Source organism: Candoia aspera, chromosome 7 (assembly GCF_035149785.1).
Source record: "Candoia aspera isolate rCanAsp1 chromosome 7, rCanAsp1.hap2, whole genome shotgun sequence".
Lineage (NCBI taxonomy): Eukaryota > Metazoa > Chordata > Lepidosauria > Squamata > Boidae > Candoia > Candoia aspera.
The window spans coordinates 22,474,096-22,497,085 of record NC_086159.1 but is presented as its reverse complement, the minus strand read 5'-3'; the positions used below and the strand labels follow the sequence as shown (position 1 = coordinate 22,497,085).

General features: G+C 35.7%; 1 protein-coding gene across 1 annotated transcript; it reads left to right on the top strand.

Moving 5' to 3' along the window:
* The first annotated feature begins 4,310 nt into the window (after positions 1 to 4,310).
* Positions 4,311 to 22,725, top strand: NUP37 (nucleoporin 37). The gene is made up of 9 exons (XM_063308301.1): positions 4,311 to 4,846; positions 6,306 to 6,430; positions 9,179 to 9,251; positions 11,275 to 11,366; positions 15,471 to 15,561; positions 16,247 to 16,428; positions 17,241 to 17,291; positions 18,811 to 18,904; positions 20,704 to 22,725. The coding sequence occupies exons 1-9, from the start codon at positions 4,691 to 4,693 to the stop codon at positions 20,815 to 20,817; spliced, it is 978 nt and encodes a 325-aa protein (XP_063164371.1). The 5' UTR covers positions 4,311 to 4,690; the 3' UTR covers positions 20,818 to 22,725.
* The last annotated feature ends 265 nt before the right edge of the window (positions 22,726 to 22,990 follow it).

The window sequence follows — 22,990 nt, the reverse complement described above, 5'->3', positions numbered from 1 at the left end:
TAGTTTGACTACCATCATTTTCTCCATATGGGGCTACACTGAAAATAACCTAAAAGCTACAGCAAGCACAGAATGTATCTACCTATCTGCTGACTGGGGGTAAACCAAGTAGTTTAACAGAGTAACACATGTTGTGAGAGCTACATTGGTTTATAATAGGCTTCTGGATCCAATTCAAACTGCTGGTTATTACCTATAAAGCCTTCTATATCTTGGGTCTTCGCCACCTTCAGGACCATGTGCCCAACACACCAGAGCTAGGAGGAAGCACTGCTGGCATTTAATCCCAAGAGATCAGAGTTCAGGGTCCCAGAAGATGGCTTTCTTGATAGCAGACAGTTTGTATCCCCAAGGTCAAGATTATACCCCACCCCATTCAGGAAGAGTAAGAAGGTACTCTTCTGTGAAAGATCTCTACTATGAAGAATCATAATTAGGCCAATAGCAGTTGTGGGATTTTTAACAGGTACTTTTAATGTATTGTTGTTGCTGCTCATTTTATCACTATAAGCCACCTACATAGTTTTGTGAATAGGCAGCTTCCAAATGACTGAATAAATAGCTTAAAAAATTCTACAGTGATCAAATAATCCATTACCTCTGGATCAATAGGATCTTGGATTGATAGTCAAATGCAGGCATAAAACTTGCCAAATCGTTTTTGCTAATTAAATATTGTCTACTACGTTTTTAAAAAGTAAAAGAATCGCATCCAGCAAAAGAGAGTGGCCTACTAGAAGAGAAAAATCCACCTTCTGCTCCCAGTATTTCTATTATTCCTCTTTCAGAGGCTTCTAACAGGGCACTAAAAGTAAAAATACCCTGAACTAAAAAATGTGATAAATATTTTAAATAAGCCACGTTTCACCTATTCTATACTTATTTGATTCAATTTCAGCACTGCCTGACTCCAACCAAGGTCACCCAATTGTTACATATTATGAAGAGCTAGGAGTATTTTTTTTAAAAAGTGGGGGACAAAAATCACTACCATATACATGCTTGCTTTCCTGCCCATCTTTAGACAAACAGACTGCAATCTAACAGTTCTGCAACACACAATAATTGAATTTACACAGCAAGCTAAGCCAAAATATTGTAGTTTGGTGTGTAACTTGAACATAGCCATAGTGGATGGCAAACCAACACTTAAGGTGTTGTATAAGCCCACAGGCCAACAACATAGTATGGTTAAGCACCTCCATAGTTTTATTTTTCTTATTACTTTCCAGCCAGGACAGCTGTGCCTTGAAGACCACTTTGCCATAGCGTTACAAACATCAGATTAACTACAATTATCCAACGAAGCTAAATAGCAGGCGATTCCGAACGAAAAATGCTTTCACGAAGTCGATTTCGCTGCATAAGGTGTCGCAACGAGCGTAGCCAATTTTTAAAACATTAGAAAAATCTAGGAAACACAAAGCTATCAATGGCTGTTAGTTATGATGGCGATATAATTAATGGGGAGGGGGAGATCGGCGGTAATTTAAATATAACTAATAAATAAAATAAATAACGGATGAGCTTGCTACAATCATGCTGTGCCTGCGGGGTTTACCCATCCGATTCGTTTCCGAAGGTCCTTCTAGCTGCTCCATCCGGGCTTGTGCTATATTTTTTGGATGCCACACCGCTATACTATACAGACTATTCGGATACTCGTGAAACAAGTTATGACTAAGCACAAGAGCAAAGCAGAGCACCGTCCATTTCCCTTAGTTCTTGGCCCAAAAAGCTCAACCCTCAAATACGCTTTTCCACCAGCATCACTCACCTCCTTCAAGCTCACGACGCTACCAAGAAACAAAACACAACAACTCAAGCAGCCGTTCGCGGCGATTCATTTTTAAATGCTCCGGCATCAGCCAATCGGAAAGCGGCAGGCTTTGCGACCCGGAAGTGGTTTCCCACGGGGCGGGGGAGCTATCCGGAAGTACTCCGTTCTGGCGAATTCTTCGCGGGAATTTTAGGGGTAAGGCAGGTGCTGGAGAAAGTTGTCGTTAGTGGCGGGGGTGCGCTCGAAAGACTCTTTCTCTCGTGAAAATCTAGGCCGGTGGAAGAAGAAGCTGGTTCCTCTGAGGTGATGTGAGCTATACAGGGTGAGGCCGTGTAGTGTAATACAGAAATACTCGGTGGTCTTCAGCCCGCTATCTTCCAAGCCTGTGGCCCACGGGGACTTTTGGGGTGATCTGCGCAAGGCCAGGCCGAACTTCGTAGGTGCCGGTGGACGCGGCAGTGGAGGAGGTCTGCTACCCAAGTGGTTAGCTCGAGCGTTTAGCCCAGTCAGAATCGGTGGGAGAAAGAGAAACAAGGGCGTCCCGCTTCCATGCATCGGAAAGCACCTTACTACCACGCGCAGATCTTCTGTCCCGCGATATCCCTACTATGCTTATTTACGTTTACTGGGTTGGTGGGTTTTGTGTTTGGTTTTTTGGGGTTTCTATTTTCTCCTCTCCTCGATAGAAAGTAAAGTTTTTAAAACCCCGTTTTGGAGAGGGAACATCCCTTTTCGTTTGTAGTTAAGCGGGTAATGGTGACGCTACTGGCTTTTGCTCTGGGTTAGGGTTAGGGTTGCCGCAGATTGAGAAGAGGTAGGAACAAGACGCCTTATCTAAAGTAGTTATATGTATATTAACTAAGTTAAGAGCCACCCATTGCGTTTACATGCATCCCCGGGCATCCCTGCACATTCACAGAGATCAGATTACTGTATGTTTTAAAGCTCTGTGTTGTTTGGTTTCAGATCAGGCTATGTGCAGGCTACATTTTGCTCTAATATAAGGTAGGCTGATTATTGTTGGAATACAAGGTATTAAAAACATTGCAGTAATGGGATAAAATGCACCTCCCACACCACAATCTTCTGGCATCCTTGGATTCTGGTTGGTCTTTGTTTCCAGGCCTTCTGGATGAAGCTGATCCAGAAAATGTGTCTAATAATTAGACTGATATGCTTTGTCACTTATCATACTCTATTCACTCTCTGGTCCATTTGCTTTTCTCTGGTGCAATATTAGTTCATGCATTTTCATCCTGTTAGTGTGATTTCTTAAATTAAATTTGCTTTTTCTAGCAAAGTCTTAAGCTTCTACACAAAGCCTGAACCAATGTTCTGAATACTCTGCATTCCAGGTTTATCAGCCTAATACGATTGGTATTAACAGCCGATGCCTATCACTAGGCTAAAATGTGATTCTGTAATTCATGGCTCTCTTAACTCAAAGCGATCAGTTGGGTTAATTCAATAAGCTGTGTTTCAGTTATGAACCACAGTGTCTATGTTGTATGAACAAAGCTGCAAGCAATAAGGTAAAGTTAATGGCAATGTGTTTTCATATCCCATTTGTGAATGGAACATGAGGTAATGCATTTCTTGCTCAAACCAGTTCATGCAAAATATTTACATATTGAAATAAAACAATGCCAATGGCATTGGTGCCATTTAATTTATTTAAACAATTTATATGGCTGCCCATCTGTATCATTAATGTTGCTTTAGCTTTCAAGTCAAAAGGATAAGAGCACATTTTTATCATTCAGATGTAACTAAATTCCAATATGAAAAAAAAAATCAACACAAACTTCTACACGTATGCATTTCTGGCATTCCATTCTTACTCTGTCTCCTTTTTGATCAATTTTGCTCCACTTTTTTTTTTATTGTATTGTTTCTCTGCTCTACTGACCTTATCATGTGATGACTTTTTCATAATTGCTTTCACTGGTTAGCTGGTGCACTTCAAAGCTTTCCTGAAGAATGGCTGGTTCACATAATAATAAGCCAAACAGCCTAGTTAGCATGTATATGCTGCCATATTATTTTGTCTTACGTAATAAGACTGAGCTTCACAACAAGCATAGCCACTTCACTTTCTTATCAGCAAAGCCTCTACGGAATTTGTAAGTTGCAGAGACAGAGGGAACAGTTTTTGAAGCAACCATGCAAGCCTTGCAAAAGGCTCTGCTTTTTTTGTGTTTCAAAGAAAGGTGCTTTATTTATGTTGTTTGAATGTGTTGCAGAATTCTAGTGCATGACTGTTTAGCTAAAGTTTCAGGCTTAGTGTATCATCCAAACCTCAACCAGTTGCCATTTCAGATTTCTAGAAGAATAAATTTGTAATTGTTTGGGGATCTGGTGACAGCAAATTTACAGATTCTAGTTTAGAAAAATTGTATGTGGTGTGCGACTCAAGGAGTAAGAGTAAAACACGCCTAGTGTGTTATGGGAACACATTATCATAATGGACACATAAGGAAAATAAGGCACAGGACAGCATCAGCCTTAACTGGTTTTTTTTAGAAAATAGGCTGAGTTTGCACGTTGCATTGCATTAAGGCAAAAACTGTCTACTTTGTGTGTTTAATTTGTTGTGTGAATACAATCGAGTAACATGTAGTTAACCAAATTGGCTTAGTACAATATATGAACCTTGTCATCTAAAGTAACACAAGCCATTCTACAATGTCTGACCTTGCCACCTCATTTTCCTTTATTATGCAAAAGTTGCACTGGTTTAACTGTAGTTTAAATGATTTAAGTATTTGTAGTGAAATGGAAGAATTAAACTACCAAAGCTATAGATTTTGAGGTTAGGTTCTTAGCTGAAAATGTTCATAGAATTCAGCATTTAGAATTTATTTCCTTATCCAACTACAGAAAGTATCCTTGTGGTTCGTTTTACTGAAGATGAAGCAGGAGACTTCCCGAAGAGCAGCCTATACTGTAGAATGTAAGGATTATGTGCATGTGGTAGAATTCAATCCATTTGACTGTGGCACTGCAGAATCACTGATTGCATATGGTGGCAATAATTATGTAGTTGTCGGGACTTGCAGATTCCAGGTTAGTATACTTTATAATTTTGAAATTTATTTAGAAGCTTTAATAATTTGGAAGCAAAGACTACATTTTGAGCTACATCTGAAATTTTGAGGAAAGTGCTTTCGAAATTCAGTGGAGAGGATATACATAACATAGAAGTTTCCAAAGATAGTTGGTGAGTCCATTGCAGAAAAATCAAGAGTATTGTGCAGTTGAAAGACTAATACATGTATTGTGGCATAAGCTTTGCAGGACTATAGCTTATTTCAGCAAGGGAGCACTTCTGTTCCCCAGGAAATTCAATGATTGGTCTTAGCATCATTCTTAAGCAAAAGAATTACAAAGATCAAATTCATATTAAAGCAGGTAAGCTAGAATTCATCAAGAAGTTCGATTCTAGTACCCATATATTAAACAGACAAAGCATTCTTACACTTATTGGTGCAAAAATATAGGTGTACCCAACAATTAGTAATTACCACAATCTGCACTTCGTGTATTTCTTTATTGTTTGACCTCCTGTGTTCGTTGTCTCCTCCCTCCTCTACATTTCCCAATTATCCCTCATAATCAGTCTCTTATAAAGTAGAACATTATCAGTCAAAGTATATGCTGTAACAGATGTATTAGTTTTTAAACTGCTACAGGGCTTTGTTTTAGCTGTAACAGAAGAACAAACTACCCCTTTAGAAATTGCACAATCTTTCACAAAATTTCAAAAAGTATAATAAACTGTAGATAATGCTTATATTCATATTGTCTCATTGGTAAAGGTCCCTGATAACATTTATGAAATTTTGTAATAAGAACTTGTAATAAGGATTTCTTTTGCATAATATATCTTGTATTTATTTGCTCATTTACTTATTTTGCCTCCCATACCTGAAGGCTCTGGGTAGCTAAGCATCAGTATCAGCATAAAATAAAAAGCACCTCCATCAAAAATAATACAGTAAACCTACCCATAATATGAACAAAATTGATAGTATTAAGATAATAAACAAGAAATATAGTCATGCACACACATACCAGGTTCCAACCTTCACTTGTATCATGCCCTCCTCTTGCACTAGATGGAGCAACCAAGTCTTAACAGCTGTCCTATAGTCCTGGAAGCATCTAGTTCCCCTCAGGAACTCCTTAGGAATGTTGTTGAGAGAAACATGAGTAGTTTTTAAACCCAGCATAGTTACTTTCAGATTCACTGCATATATGCATACTAAGAGTACAAGTATTGCTTCAGTGAAATGCTATGTATGTCCACTTAGAATTGTGCCTTTTTTTAGTTTAGTGGGAGTTATTCCCAGGCCAGTATGCATCAGATTGCAGCATTCACTTAATTGTGGTAATGAAACACAATGTTTACAAGGGAAAAGAATATGCAAGGAATCAGCAGGGTCTCATGGCAAAGAGGTAGGACTGATTTTAACAAGCTTCTCGTTTGTTATGAAGCTTATCAAAATATTGCATATTTCTTTAGGAGGAGGATGCAACAGTGGAAGGAATACAGTATAAAACTCTCAGGACTTTTCAACATGAAAGCAGAGTTGATGCCATTGTGTGGAGCCCAGAAACTAGATTTGATGCTTTACCTCCCCATATAAGGTAGTATGACTAATGAAGCAGGATTTGTTTGTTTGTTATATTAATTACATATCTTGCCTTTTGTCTGGGAGTCCAAGACTGAGTACATAGTGGATCCCTCCTAATTATGCCTCCCCCCTCCCCCAGCAATTATTTAAGGCAAATTGGGGTGAGAAAATGACGACTAAGAGTACACAGAAAGTTCAATATTAAGTCCAGCATTTTAACCACTACCTTGATTCTCTCCATATTATGCTAATGTGGAATAAAACGCTAAAGTTTGGAATTTTGTAGTATGAACCTATGCAAGTTTACTTATAAGTTAATCCCCCTAAATTAAAGAGCGTTTTCTCCAAGTAAATGTATAAAAGATGCAGCTGCAATTATTACTTCTATGTATAGTGAAGGGTTAGTTTATGATAAATGAGTCTTTGTCATAAAACAATACCCTATATCAAGCTCAGTTCTGTGTTAGAATAATGACATGTTTGAACAAAGGAAAAATAGTACTGCCTCAACCTGAAAGCATCTTTAGTCCAGTATTTTGTTCCTAAGGCAGCCAATCTACTACCTTAAGAAACTTGTAAGTAAGATTGTTTATGTACCATCAAGTCGATGTCAATTCTTAGCAACCACAGGATGATCTGTCTCCAGCCTGGTCCTTCAGTTCTTCCAATGGTACATTCATTGTAATCCACCTTGCTTCTGGTCATCCTTTTTTTTCTCTTTCTTTCCACCTTTGCATAATGTGTCCAAAATATGATAATTTGAGCCTAGTTATTTGTTCCTCAGATGAGAACTCTGGGTTGATTTGTTCTAGGATCCATTGGTTTTTTTTTCTTGGCTATCAGTAGTATTCTCATGAATCTTCTCCTATCTTTTTGAAGGCTTTCCTTGCTACTTTACCAAGTGCTAGTCTGCAACATATTTCTTGACTGCTGGTTCCTTTCCTCTTGGTAGTTGATCCTAAAAGGCAGAAGCTATCCCCTCTTCAATTTCATTATCAGTTCTAAGCATGATTCCTGTATCCTGTTCTCATTAATTTGGTCTTATTTATATTTAATCTCAGTCTGTTTTTTTTCATTGTGCTCCTTGAATTTCATTACAAGAGCTTGCAGATTATTTGCACTTTCAGCTATCAGAGTAGTTTCATCAGCATAACACAGTTACTCCTGTTTCTTTCTCCAATTTTAAAATCATATTTATTCCAAACCAGCTTCCCTCAATATATATTCAGGTTATAGTTTGAATAAGTAAGGGGAGAATATACAGCCTTGTTTCACTTCTTTGTTGACCTAGAGCCAGTCTGTTTTGCCATGTTCTGTCTGGACTGTGGCTTCCTAAATATGTGTAGGTTTTACATAAGACAATTAGATGTTCTGGGATTCCAATTTTCCTGAGCACATTTCACAGCTTTATGTGGTCAATACAATCAAAGGCCTGACTATAATCAGTGAAGCATATTTACTTCTTTTTGATATTCTTTGCCTTTCTTAATTATCCAGTGTGCATCAGCAATGATGTCTCTTGTTTCTTGACCTTTTCTAAAACCATTGGCATCTCCATTTCCATGTAGGGCTCTAATCTGTATTTGATGATCCTAGGCATTTTTTTGGTAGCATGTGAAATTAAGAATATTGTGTGAAGTTTTACACATTCTATTAAGTCTCCTTTCTTTGGTATTGGTTTGTAGACTGACTTATTTCAATTTGTTGGCTGTTGTGTTATTCTCCAGATTTGCTGGCATTGTTGGTCCAGATCATACAGTGGAAATTGGTTGGCTTTCTTCTTCTGCTTTAACTTGACTTGGAACTTGCTCATGAGCAGTTCATGATCTGTTCCACAGTCAGCTCCTGGTCATGTCTTTGCTGTTTTAACCTACCGCTTATACCAAATACAATCACTTTGATTTCTGTATATTCTATCTGGTGATATACATGTATATAGGCATCATGTTTGTTTTTGGAAGATTTTGTTAGCAATGAAGGAAGTATTGGATTGGCAGAAATCCATAAACCATTTGCCTTTACTTTCTTAAATGTTTCACTGTCTTCTATTACTTATATACTGTAGCTAACGCAGATTAACATCACCTATAAAATATGTATATTAGTCTTCAATAAAGACTTCCAGATTTCCTAATTTACATTTCCAAATCGATTTGTTACTTATCTTCTTGTGCCATGATGTGCTTTTTTTTCGCCCCCATTTCTTTTTCTTGGGTGTATAAATTATATCATATAGCTTGAGCAGGAAGTATCTTTTCTTTATAGATGATAAATAAGTTGTGCTATATGCCTTTTTGGCTGAAGAACAGGTAAAAACACTTTAAATAAACAATTACAGACTACCTCCTTGGCTGTGATCTGATATGTATACAGTATGTACAGGTAGTCCTTGCTTATCAACTGCCTTGTTTAGCAACTGTTTGAAGTTACATTGGTGTAAAAAAAAAAAAGCTTTGTTACCAATCCTCGCATTTATGACCATTGCAGCATGCCGCAGTCACATGATCGCCATGTGATCAACAACCAAAGGGGAAGTGAGGTGGTAAGCCCATCATTGTCATGTGATTTTCCACTTAGTGACGCAGTTGCTGGTCCCAATTGTGATCGATAAACGAGGACTATCTGTATTCCAGATATCTAAGAATTAAATGATGTGCTTTTTCATGATAAGGTAAAATTACTTTGAGGAAATAAAACACATCTGTAACATGTCCACTGTTACATAAAATGACAATGTTCATAAATTGTTTCATTATCTTAGATTTTGTACTGCTGCTGCTGATAGGAAGTTAAGGTTATTCACATCGGACCTCAAAGATAAGAACGAATATAAGGTGAGAAGAAGAAATAAATTATAACAAAAACTGGCCTCTCTTTTAGTACTTATTTATAAACAAATGAATTAAAATTGCACGCTATGGCCGTAGGATTTCTCACATTCAGTAATGTTGAATAGACAAGCACATAATTGCATTGTATCTTGTATTTTTAAAAGGTGATACTAAGGTGGCAGTTTTGAAGCACATTCATGTTATAAAGCATGATAGTATTTATTTCAGCCCTTCAGAATTAAGTGCCATTTTATGCTTCTCAGTGCACATTTTAAATAAAATCAAAACTTTTTAAATAAAATTTAAAGTAGTTTGAACTATGAAGAATGAAGGTGAAATTAATTATATGACATATTCAAGAAGAGGTGGACAGAAAGTACAAAAACTGGATATTGTGTTAGACCTTTGAAGTCTATTGGCAAGGATTTCTTACTCCAGTTGTTTAATAATAGCATTAACAAAATGTATTTTCTCAAAATGTATTTTTCAATGCTTTCAGTGTTGACAAACTGTGAACTATTTCAATTCTGATACTGTAATCCCTCACTTCAGAATCCTTTGATTTTCAATGTGTGTTTTTTGATCATGCTCAGGGTGGTAGATCTTTGGATTTTAGTAAACATGGTTCCATATACTGAAGCAATCAGCAGCAATTCAAGTATGAATTAAGCATATAACTGTTAAGATTTGATAGGATAAATAAAAATGAACAGAACCAATGGGCTTAGCAATACAGGTAGTCTTCAAGATATGACGGCAATTGGGACCAGGATTGCTGTTGCTAAGTGATGCAGTCGTAAAGCGTGATGTCACATGACTGCATCACTTAGCCATGGCAGTCCTGTTAGTCCCAGTTGACGTAACCCCAATACGTGCAGGTCATTATGCGGGAAGCAGCAGGAGTCACAGGTAAGGAATGTGGGGGTGCCACGGGGGTGGGGGAGGCCCTGGGAGGCCTGGTGCAGGCCACGTGTGAGTTGGTGAAAGGGGGTGCTTCAGAGCAGCATGATTGCATGAAGGGCGGGAGAGAAGGAGGGCGTGGTGCGTACAAGTGAAAGCGGGGAGGAGGACACGGTGCATGCGAGTGAAGAATGTCCCGGGGGTGGGGGAGACTTGCAACTTTTCCTGCCGGCTTCCCCACTGACTTTGCCTGTGGGAAGCTGGTAAGGAAGGTCGCAAATGGCGATCATGTGACTGTGGGATGCTGCGACTGGTCATACATGTGAGCTGGTTGCCAGGTGCCCAAATTTTGTTCACATAACCACTGGGGCACTGCAATGGCCAGAACTTTGAGGACTAGTTGTAAGTCCCTTTGTTCAGCGCGTTCGTAACTTTGAACAGTCACTGAAAGAATGGACGTTAAGCGAGGACTACCTGTATGTCTCATTAACATTTGGACCTTACTTGTGAAATTAGACACAATGTAACCAAAAAAACCAGGGTGCAAGAGCATTAATGCATCCAAATTATGCATTTATGATGTATTGGTATGCTGGTTCTGTAGCATGTGCTAGGAAGCCAGTTAAGAGACTGGGGCCATGCAAGAATGAAATAATGGCAATTGCCAAATCCTCTGAAAGTGGGACAGAAACCAGATAGAGGTGGTATTTAACCATTCTAGTGATTTAGATTTATTTATCACTGGGCCTGAAGCTTCTAATAGCACAGATGGCTTTATTTAGAATGGAGTTAGTGTTTGTACAGGCTATTGCAGTGCAGTTCATATGATACCATACTTGATGACAGTTTGAATAAACTAGATCTAAACATGCCAGATTGTCTTTTTGCAGAACTAGAACGATGTTGACTTCATTTCCCTCAAAGATACAATTGTTTCAACCAGCAAAGTCCTAAGACCTAAACGACTTGAGTCCTGGCCTTATATCTCGATCCTAATCATGCTGTCTTCTCCTTACTGTGCCTTAGAATGATGTCTTCATTTTACCTTTGCTGATTTTACTTCTTTTAAAATGCCATCTTTTTCTTAATTCCATAGTAAAAAAATACTTCTCCTTTTTCTTAACAGACCTTGGAAGGCCATTCAGATTATATTAATGATTTGGTATTTTCACCTAATGGTCAAGAAATTGCAAGTGTGAGTGATGACCATACATGCAGGTATATATTCTGTTAGTGAAATATTACTTTAATTGTTTATGTGTATAAATGTAAAAAAATAGAACATAGAAAATCGATATTTAGAGAATATATATTCTCATATATATATATATATATATATATATATATATATATATATATATATTGGATTTTATATTTATTTATTGCATTTTATAATTGTAATGTGTTTGATTTTTATGAGATTTTAACGTTTCTGGCCCTAGTATGATTTTATTATAAACCACCCAGAGTCCCTCTTTTGGGGAGATGGGCGGTAATTAAATTTGAATTTTATATATATTTATATTTATATTTGTAGCATTTAGATGATTGTTATTTTTTGTTCAGAATTTTTTTGCTGTTTCATTTTTGTCTTTTTTGGCCTATTTGTTTGGGGGTGGGTTTTTGGGGGGACACTTAGAATAGATCCATGCTATAAGAATGAAGGACAAGAGTATTCCAAGTTGCTGTTCTCCTTGCTCTTCCCATCCCAGTCTTTGCCAAGACGTGTTCCTCTGAGCGTCATCCTGAACATTCAGTAGTTTCAACTCTTTGGCAGTTGGACATGCAGTATTTTCTATTCCTATTTCCCATCTCTTAACAGATTATCTCTGTTCTTATCCTTCATTTTGTATTATTTCAGTGGTTAGGATCATGCAGAACTGTATTGAAAGTACTGTTTTTAAAACTGCTCGAATACGAAAAGTAACTTATTCCATGATTCAGTATAAATGTACCAATTATTGTGCCAGTATGAAGATGCCCCCAAGATAATGTTACAGTGTCATTAGTAATGCCAGAAATGAAATATTCTATTAATGAAAGGATAGTGCATGATATTAGCATATACTTTAACTAAAAAATAATGTATTCTGCCTTTTATGGAAAGTCTGCCATTCATTCAACTACTTGAATATATTTTTTTAACATTGGTCTTTTATCTGTTTTCATATTTTATCCATGTGTAATACTCTGATCTTTAAAAACAACTGATATTAGCGTTAAAGCAGTCACACTATACATTGTAACAAACTGGTAAGGTTGCCAGAGCACTATTATCTGTACAGTATTCATAGAGAACTCGCTGACATGGCTCTTTGGGTCTCGGCCAATGTAACCTGTAATAGTGAAGTTCCAAACATTTACTTAGAAGAGTCTCATTCAGAGTCGTGGAAAATGTTGTTATCAGGACATAAATAAATATATTTGCAGATGGTTGGTATGTACAGTACTTCACTGTTTTAAAAGCTGCATTTATGTTTTTCCCATAATAACATGACTTACTGATAAAAATAGCATGTAGAGATACATAGCTCGTGGTTCTGAATCAAATCATCTCTTAAATTCAGCTATGTCTTTACAAAAAAGAATCTGCTAAGGATGGTCCACAAAGCCTTATGAATTCTTGGGATTTAACAGGGAAAAAAACAAAGTACTGTCATCATTTCTGGTTGTCTAGAAAACTAAGCTAATTACTGAGTCTCTTCCAGTTTATAAGAATTATTCCCAAGTTTAGTTTAGATGTGCATGATGATCTGTTAGCATAATTTTAGGCTGTTTTAGTATAATACCTGTCCAGTGTTTTCATTACTGATCTGTCACTTACTTTTATCTTTTCCTTCATGATTTTGTTGCCTTACAGTGGCTGAAATTTTAAAATATCTATTGCATCCTCCTTTTATTTTAAAAAAAAAAACCACACACCTGTGCTTCCTTGGATTGTAGAACAACAATAATAATACCAACAACATTAATAATGCTCTTTAAAGTGTTCAGAGCACTTCATTTCTTTTCCTTGTAACACTCATCTGTGGGGAGGTCAGTATTGCCCCCATAATTCATAAGGATCATTGGGTCTGAAAAGCTGAGGTATAAACCTTTTAGATGAACAACAGAACTTGTTGCAGTAGAAGGGAAGTGAGAAAGTATTCTGAGTATATTCTGTAATTGAGTGTGATGTCTATATTGCAACAAAATATAAAGCAGATTAAAGCACTGAGTCATAAACTGTAAAACTGATACAATTCTCTCTGGCTTCTTGGGCTTGGGAAGGGGACCTGATTCTTTGGCCAAAATGATTCACTGTCTTGAATTATACTATGCTTCATTTCTGAGTGCATAAATACACACTCAGAAAGTGTTGATTTGGCTTGGAAAAATCTACAAAGTAAAACTTCTGGCAGCAGAAGAAAGGGCTTTGTCTGCAAATTACCTAATCAAATAGATATTCTTTGTTTTTACAGACATACACTTTAGAAAAAGGGTACTAATCTCCAAATTTGGAGACCCCAGGATTTGAATTAAGCTATTGATTATATATTAATTTATTTAATCTAATAGCGTTTACATTATTTTATTGAATGAATTTTCATATTGTCATATTTTTTTACCTATGGTGGTTGGCCAGCACCACAAAACAGGGCATAAATTTAAGTCAAACTTGTATATGTTAATTTGTACATGTATACAGTATGCAAATTGAGAGTGCTATTTTTATAATGGTTCAATCAGTAATTCAAATATCAAAATTATTTCATTGTCAATATCAACAAATTATATGTTAAGAAAACAATTAGTAGTATAAAGAGAGTGTGAATGAGTTCTGGAGACCTGTAGGGACGACACCTTGAGAAATCTTAATCCTCTTTCTTACTCCTCTGTCAAAAGAAAACTGATTAAGATATTGACAAACGGCCCTGCAAATGTAGAGCAGATTCATCTTTTAATGTTGTATGATAATTATTTTGGTTACCCTACATGCATAAATATTCCAACATTCTTAATGCTTTAATAAATTTCAAATTCTTAGATAAAGCCAAGAAAAGCACATGTATCCATAACAAGCAGAAGCTGATCTAGGATGATGTCAGCCTTCTGAATTTCAGACCAGAAACTGGCAGTTTTAGGACCAGCCACAAAATATTTCAACTCTGTGATTATGTCTCCAATATCAAAAAAAAGTCTTGTTAAGCATTCTCTAGAGTGTCCAGTACAAAACATCGTTTTTCTATTGTAGTAAGTACATATTAAGTTGAAAATGTAACAGTTTCGCTGGTTTACAGAAACAAGATATTCAGATTGTTATTTCTAAAACCACATAATTAATACTGAATTTAGCTTCTTGTGAGAAGTTACTGGCTTAGGACCCTCAGTTAATTTTTCAAGGACCATATCAAAAGTTGGTATCAAGAACTAAAAGTGCAATAAGAAACGCTGCTGTTGAATAAACAACAAAAAAGCACCCTAAAATAGATCAAACTCATTTTAAGTAGGGGTGTGCAAAATATATTGAACTTGAAACACTTCCAATATTATGAGAACATCTCTTGGTTTTTGAAAATTTTAAATTTGACAGATGTTATATACCACTAGTTTTAAATTTTATAAAAGCTTCAAAAACTGTTTCAGCAATGCTCAGTTGATTCAAGGTAGTAATAATATAAGAGGCCCATGTTAACTGCCCAGAGTCCCTCTGGTGGGAGGAGGTGGGTGGCGACAAATTTGATAAATAAATCTAAATAAAAGATTCACCAACTATTTTTAAAGCAAGATTATTCCATAATGTAAGCATTTCATAGGTAAAATATATTTTTGCAATATTATTCAGAAATATATTTCACCATTATGGGGAAAGCTGTAAGCCAGTGCCAGTTGTAACCATGAGCAACCTGTGGCCTTTTTCTCCCTTCTGATGCTTCTTTATCTTAATTAACTTGGACCGCAGAATCTTTTGGAATGCCTTTCATTGGATTACATACTCTGACGCTTCTAATAGTCAGCTATCCTGAGTTAAGTAGTGCATATGACCATCTTAGTTTAGAGATGAAGCAGAGTACAAATAGGATATGGTATTAGCTGTGATGAGCACATACTATATATTATAGCTTTCTCCTATAATTATATTTTAGGACTCTTTTCTCATTGTTTTTCTTATCAACTTCATAGCCGTCATCCACTAATATTAATTAGCTAAAATATATGTAGATTCTATCTTCTGTCAACTGCATTTGAGATTGAGAAGACAATAAGATCTTTCCTGTGACAGGAAGTGGGAACAATATGAAACCTCCTTAAACCCTAATCTTTTTTTATTATTATTTTTAGAGTCTGGGATTTGGAAGGAAACTTGAGAGCTTATTTTGTTCTACGTTCTCCTGGAATGAGCGTGGGCTGGCATCCTGAGGATGCATTCAAGGCAAGTATTTTACTCTTATGTAAGAGAAATAAACATAAATAAAATCAGTCTTAAAGCCAAGTGGTATAAAAATTAAAATAACTCTCCTAAATTATAAAATTGCAGTCCCAAGTATGAGTAACAGCAGATGTATTCAGGGGAAAATTTTGAGCCATAAATGGATTTTCGGGGCTGCCTTATAAGTCAGCATTGATAGGGCTTGATGAATCCTAGGTAATCGAAAAAGTCACCTTGATAACTACACATTATTTGAAGTAAGTGCTGACTTTCTTGCCTCTTGCAATGTCTAGTGGACATGAGAGCAAGACTGGGTTCTTACGTTTAATTTATGGTTGCATTTTAAAGCCAGTTGGAATGCGCTACATCTAAGCATGATCTGTTTTGTGACTTTATGTTGCTGGATGGTGTCATGTCCTTTAATCTTCAGCTCTTCCCATATTTCTGATACTTTATTTGGGTTTATGATATATTGCTGAATTGGCTGAATTATAATAAATGATGAAGGTAGCCTCATACCAAGTTTTTTCTTGAGTTTGAATTCCATTTTCGAATGTTAGACGTACAGAAAAATATCAGAACTTAATTATAATGATTGCACTGTTGTTGTAAAGCTTCACAGGAGAAAAAAGTCTTAAGTAGTGCTATATCCCAAGAGTTGCCACTGACTGTTGTCTTTCATTTGTAGTTGATGGTAGCAGAAAAGAATGGAACAATAAGATTCTATGATCTTGTGACCCATCAGGCTATCTTGTCTCTCACAACTGATCAAACACCACTAATGTCAGCAAGCTGGTGCTTAAAAAACACTTTTAAAGTTGGAGCAGTTGCAGGGAATGACTGGTTTATCTGGGACATTACTCGATCTAGGTATTGCAAAATATTCCATGTATTTTTTTTGTACTTTGAAGTTTCAGGATAATAGACAATTATTTAAAAGGACTGCTTTTTTTTAACTTGCACGAAATATTTCTCTATTATTCAAGCTGCATGACCTATTTATGATGTTTATGTGATTCAGAAGTGCAAAGAAAAAAAGGAAATGCTTAGGAGATAGAGTCTCTAACTCATTTTCTGTAACTATAGGCCTTAGTGTAAAAAACGACTACACTTTAACTGTTGATTTGAATTTATAGGAGAATATTAAGATGGTTAACATAATTTTTATGACATAAAAAGAGTGAATTGCATTGTAAAAAGAATAGGTTGTCTAAAAATCACTTATCAGTGTACAAAAATAACTTCCTTAATTTGTATTTGCAGTTAGTATTGATATAAAAAACCAAGAAAAGGAAAATATGGACAGATATAGAGATATAAAACCAGGGAAATGCTTGCAATGCATTTCTTTGCTTTGTGAATCATTTCCTTTGTATCCCCAACTAAATGGGTTCAGTAAAGAGAATTAGAGGTGTGTTTTGTGGCAATTCTTTTGTATGGTACTCAGACCTACATATTTTCAAAAGTAATTTCCATGTGAAGTGCTTTTAAATTGTGTTGGAACACAACAGTTTTGTGGTTTTTAAGTGCCAGCCATTTTTACAAATAAAATTGTTGGATAGCATGCATTTCTGATTGTTATCTCAGAATGAGGTAATGCAGTCCAAATTGTGCATGACCTACTTCTTGGAGGGAATTATGATTTTTATTATTAGAAATTACCTTCTCTTTTTTCTTTTTAGTTATCCTTTAGATAAGAGGCCTGTTCATGCAGATAGAGCCAGATTATTTAGGTACGTTTTATTTAGATTTGTACTTAATTGATGCAGTTGATTAACTGACTTTTCTATTAATTTTTGTTATGGGACCACAAGACTCAGCTTTTGCCAATATTTACAGCTCCATTTTACATTTCAGAGATAATTGTGTACTTTCTCCTTTGAAGTTGTATCCTAAATTGATTGTTAATATTTTCATGCTTTCTGTTAGTCTAACCTGATTTTTAGTGGTTGGGAACTCTGAGAATTGTGATCTTAAAACATTGGGAGACTACCCAGCTTTGCAAGGATTCAGTTGGAAAATGAAAGTCTGTTAAGAAAATGGGATGCAATAGGAGGTAAGGGAGAATTGTGGCACAATGTATAATAATTTTTACATTAGTTAGAAGGGGCTATTTAGCCGTGATGTCCAAGCCCTTGCTCAGTGCAGGAATCCAGATTAAGGCATGTTAGAGAGATGCAACTCCATCCCAAGCACATACAATGAAGGGGAATCTACCACCTCTTTGGATAATTGGTTCCACTGTTCAGCTGCATGTCTTAGTGTTAGGAATATTTTCTAACATTTCATCGAAGGCTGCATTCCTGTAATTTAAATCCATGATTTCATGTCCTGAAGAGCAGATTTAGGACATAGGCCCCTTAGAGATGCCCAAGTAAGCAGCATAAAAATGCTGGTAATAAAATAAATAAGACTTAGTTTCTAGTCCCCTGAACATTTTATTTGACTTTCTCTGAAACTATCACAATTTTCCTGATCTTTCTTAAGGTATGGTGCCCAGAACTGCACAAAGTACTTGAGGTTGGGTCTGGCCACAGCATAATATAATGAAATAACTACTTTCCATGGTTTTGGTATTATATATTTCTGATGTATTCTAAAATTGTATTTACATCTTTTTGCAGCAACATCACATTATTATCTCATGTGCAATCAATTACTGTTCCAAGGGAAATGCAATTGCTTTGCAGGAACAAAATACAACACAAAACATTCAATACCTATATGAGGAATTGATAATTATTGTACCTTTTCTTTTACATGTAAATACGTACACATTAGGCCTATGCCAAGTATTCAGAAGGGGAATTTAAACCATATCAGTATGAAAAAGCATCCCGCTTTAAGTCTTAAAGTAGCTGTGTCCTTTGGAAAGGTCACTCAGATGCTTCAAAAAATGTCCATGATTGTGTATATGCATAGACGACACTTCCCTGGGACAACCAAAAATTGAAGCCACATACATACACTGATAGCCGAGGACAGCCTTCCTAATAGCTGCACAAACCTTCCAAAAGATGTGGCTGCTTTAATGCTTTCCCTACATTATTTAAAATATTTTGAACAACCGTAGCATACTTTTCTGGAAGTGATCCACTGAATGAAACATTCACTGGAAAAGATTTAATATGTACCTGTGTAACTCTCTCACTGAAATGATGAAATTCAGAAGTGCTTAATTTTGACTGATTCATAACTATATTTAATACAATCTATTTTAAAATTTTGTTAAGATTCTTTTTATGTGTTTAGATGGTCCCGAGTGAATGAAAACTTGTTCGCCACTACTGGCTATCCAGGAAAAATGATTAGTCAACTTCTGGTTCATCATTTAGGCCACCCTCAGGTAAATTTATGAAAATCGAAGATGTAAAAGCCATTTTTTAAAAATTTTTCTAAATTACAAATGTTTCTTTAAACGACTTAGTACGATTACATAACAGATTAAGCATAATCCAACGTGGGAATTTTTTTTGTTGTATTTTCTCTCACTTGGAATTCATATGCTTTGAATCTACTTTATCAGAACATCTCAAGGAACACTGCATTTGTAGTGTCAAAATGAAAAAAATGATCGGCTGGAATTCAGAAAGCTACTTTAGACATTTGAAGGTCTTTGGCATACATGTGGGGATTTTTTTTTAACTTTACTGCTTTTAAACATTAGATTCCTACAGTGCAGTGCACAGTGTTCTTGGAAATAGCTTCAGTTTAAAAACGAATTAAATTGGAAATTGGCAGCTCAAGAAGCAAAGTCCCTTTTAGATTCTGGTTGTAGAGTGTTAGCGGAGAATATTTTGAGCACCCGAAAACATATTCTATGTTCACCTGGCTTTAGCAGGCAAGCTGTTCAATATAAGGTTTACAGTGTGACAAGTAATTAGCTTTTGACATTGTGATTGAGTTCTCCTGAAATAATATTGTAAAATTTGGCCTTTGTGGCTTACCATATGAGTTGAAGTGATCATGAAACTGAGGTTTTGAAAGTAAAGCTGAGTCTACTGAAAAAGACTTTTGAGAATAGATTATTCTACCACAATCCTCTGCGTTCAAAAAGGAACACGAGGATCAAGAAAATTAAAATCACATTTGTGTATTTTGCATCATGTATTGCAGCTTACACATGGTGCACATTGCACAGATTCAGCTCTGATGTCCAGTGAATTAGACTTCCACAAAGCAATAATGGGAACAAGTTAATAGAATCATTAAGGTAAAGCTTGCAAAGGAGTTTGAATTTCACTAAATTCTTTACCTGGTAGAATGAATATTAGAAGTCTACAAAAATAGCATTAGTGCTTATGCTTTGGTTTAACATCTAAGGTCATACAATAGAAGAACAGCTTCTACAGATCTCAGTGTATCTACATGTTGGTGTGGCAGCAGACATTTCTGCCTGCCTCCTGATTTTCCAAACTAAATAGGGCTTTAAAAGTCAGTGTTAATTGTGCTTGGAAGTGGACTCATAACAATTGCATTTCTTAGATATCCATGAGTGTATTTTGACTGATTTTGTTGATCTCCATCTTTGCCAGAGAAGATAAGCATGAGAAATACTTTGAAAAGCATGAGAACTATTTAGTCACCAGTAGTGGCCAGAGCAAATGCTTGAAAAGTTTACAAGCATCATCTGTTAGTTCTGGTATTTAACTATCAGAGGTAAATAGATTTTGAACTTGAAGTAAAAGGGCTAGGATATGACAAATTCAAATCTAGGTATTACTGTGGAAAAACATTCAAATTCATATCAACCCTTGAAATGACATGACAAATTTCACAAAACAAGTAAATGAAGGTAGGTTCTGGATGCAGTGTCAAGAACATGGTAGAGTATAGTAGGTTCTAGATGCAGTGTTAAATCTTTAAAAAATATTGGGAGGACAGTCTCAATTTATCTTGGACTTTGCCTATATGCGCTATAGATTTTTAACTTGTATAGCTCGTTCTTTGCTAAAGCATTATCTTCTGGCTTCTAGTTACCAGTTTAGAAGCAAGCTGTCTTGAGATTTGTGAATTCTGAAGTTATGTCCAATGCTCTTTACTCAACTAAAGAGTATTTGGAAATTTCTGTTGAAGTTGTCTTACTATATTCTAGATCTTGAATAGCAAGAATAACTAAACTAATTAAACTATTTCTCTCTGCAGCCTATCCTTATTGGTTCTGCACCCTTAGGATCTGGTTTAACCTGGCATAGGACCCTTCCGCTATGTGCCATGGGAGGAGATCATAAAGTGTTCTTTTGGGTGACAGAAATGTAAAAAATGGTATGTACAATATAGTGGTTGTGTTGGATAATGATTAGGAGAGGGGAGAGTTAAAGTAGTATACTGTAGTTGATTTATTTTACATTGCTATTATATAGCTATAAAATGGATATATACGAAGACAAAGAATGCTTATCTCTTCATGTTTTCAGGGCTATAAGTTCAGTCACTGCCATCAGAGCAAATGTTTTGCCTGGGGAAAAAGTGTTTGCAGTGAAACATGGCTTTTGAACAAAGTTCTGCAGATTTTAGATTACTTGATTTCTAGGACTAGAAGTGCAGCTGGATTTCACAGGGCATTGTACCCAAAGTTGTCTATGCAAATGTTATTGAAATACTCTCTTGTGCAAATTCTCATTTGTTTAATAGGAAGTGCAGTCAAGAGAAACAAGCAAGATAGATTGCCTATATGGAAAGATATAAGCTTTTATATCATTACCAGCAAAATAATGTAGTTGGCTAAGAGTGTTGGTTCAAATCCCACTTCAGCCTGGAATGTTCATTGACATAGCATAGCAAAATCTCTCACAGTGAACATTTCTTAGTAAAAATTGATTCCTGATATGAATGTGTATGTCTGTGATACCAAGAAATGTCATGCTAACTCTAGATAGCGAAGCATGATGTGGTTGCAATAAATAAGTTCATTTATTAGCCACTATTGTGATATATTTTACCACTGAATATATCAAGAAAAAAGACAGATCAAAAACAGGAACAAGCAGTCGATTTCTACAAAGAAATTAAATTGTACACCTAACAGATTCTAAATGGGAAAAGAAATCATATTCTCATTATGGAAAATAGGAACCATTAACAACAGTAATACTAGTTATCAGTTATTAGCAAGATCTGTAATTGATAACTAATAAACATCAAAATACATGTTAAGGTCTGGCTATGTGCAAGTGAAGAGATGTATTTCCTGTTGAAGAAATACCTCCCCTACTTACATGCTTCAGAATAGGATACCAGAGAAATTTATTTAGGGGAACATTTGTGTAGAATACTGCAGGACAAAATATCAGAGTAGGAATAATAGAAGAATAGAAGGGATGTTTGTCTGTCTGACTGCAAGAAAATAATTCCTTCAAATTTATCTAGCAAGAAAAGATTTTTGAACTCCACTTACCATATGCCCACAACAAAACTGTTTTAGCTACATATACAATACACCTTTCATTAAAAACAGTGCTAGTTTCTGTTAATTTAATTATCAGATTACGCATATGAATTATACATGAGACTGAACATTTTAAAATACATTTTCTGACTTATTTTAGTACTAATACTAAAAACTGTAGGCTAGTAAGCAAGAGAACTGTAGTTCGTTACATGGGTACATGCTACAGACTGAGCAACAAATTTACAATCATATTGCAATCACCAGGATGAGTAAAATAGTTGCTTGAATAGACAAAGTAAGAGGTGAAGTGATCACTGTGATTCTTTTTTGTTAAGAACCATTTTCCTGGGTCAAGATAAGCTCAAACTTTGATCTTTCCAGGTTGCTAAATAATGGCAAAATCCATCCCTCAGTTGCATGAGCGTTAAAAATCCCATAAGCTTCCATTCATCTAGTTAGGACCGGCACAAGACAATGTTTTTGAAGACTAAGCTGTGATAAAGACTATAATTTTCACACTGCAAAATTCAAACGTAATTTATTTCACATGGAAGTTAATAGTATGTGATGGGACAGGGTTATGATACAAACTCAGATGATACAAATCAGACACAATGAGATGTTTTTAATTAAACATGTTCGAAATTCATTTGCTTTTCTAAGCTGCAATGTGTTATTATCACTTCATTTCATTTTAAAATTATGACTTTATTAACTGTCTGACTTGTTGCACAAATATAACAAGGCTACAATAAATTAAACATTCTGTAAATATATATTTAGAGCACTTATTTTATTTAAATGTTAATGTTTTATTTGCTTACAGATTTGTATTGCCTACCACCAGGCTGCCATCTGTCCTTAACATATCTTTATATATTCTCAGTCAAGAAACAAAAAAATTGTACCTCAAAGCTTGAAGAAATCATCTTTAAAAAATACAAACAGTTTGTTCTTTCTAAAAGCTGTTAATGTACTGATTAAAAGAACTGTGTGAAAGTTTATAAGAAAATTTAGCTGGAAAATAATATTTTGATGGAT

Coding starts and splice junctions, on each gene's coding strand:
- NUP37 (XM_063308301.1), top strand. CDS start 4,691: ATGAAGCAGGAGACTTCCCGAAGAGCAGCCTATACTGTAGAATGTAAG. Junction 6,431..9,178: donor GCTTTACCTCCCCATATAAG/GTAGTATGACTA, acceptor TCATTATCTTAG/ATTTTGTACTGCTGCTGCTG. Junction 16,429..17,240: donor TGGGACATTACTCGATCTAG/GTATTGCAAAAT, acceptor TTTTCTTTTTAG/TTATCCTTTAGATAAGAGGC.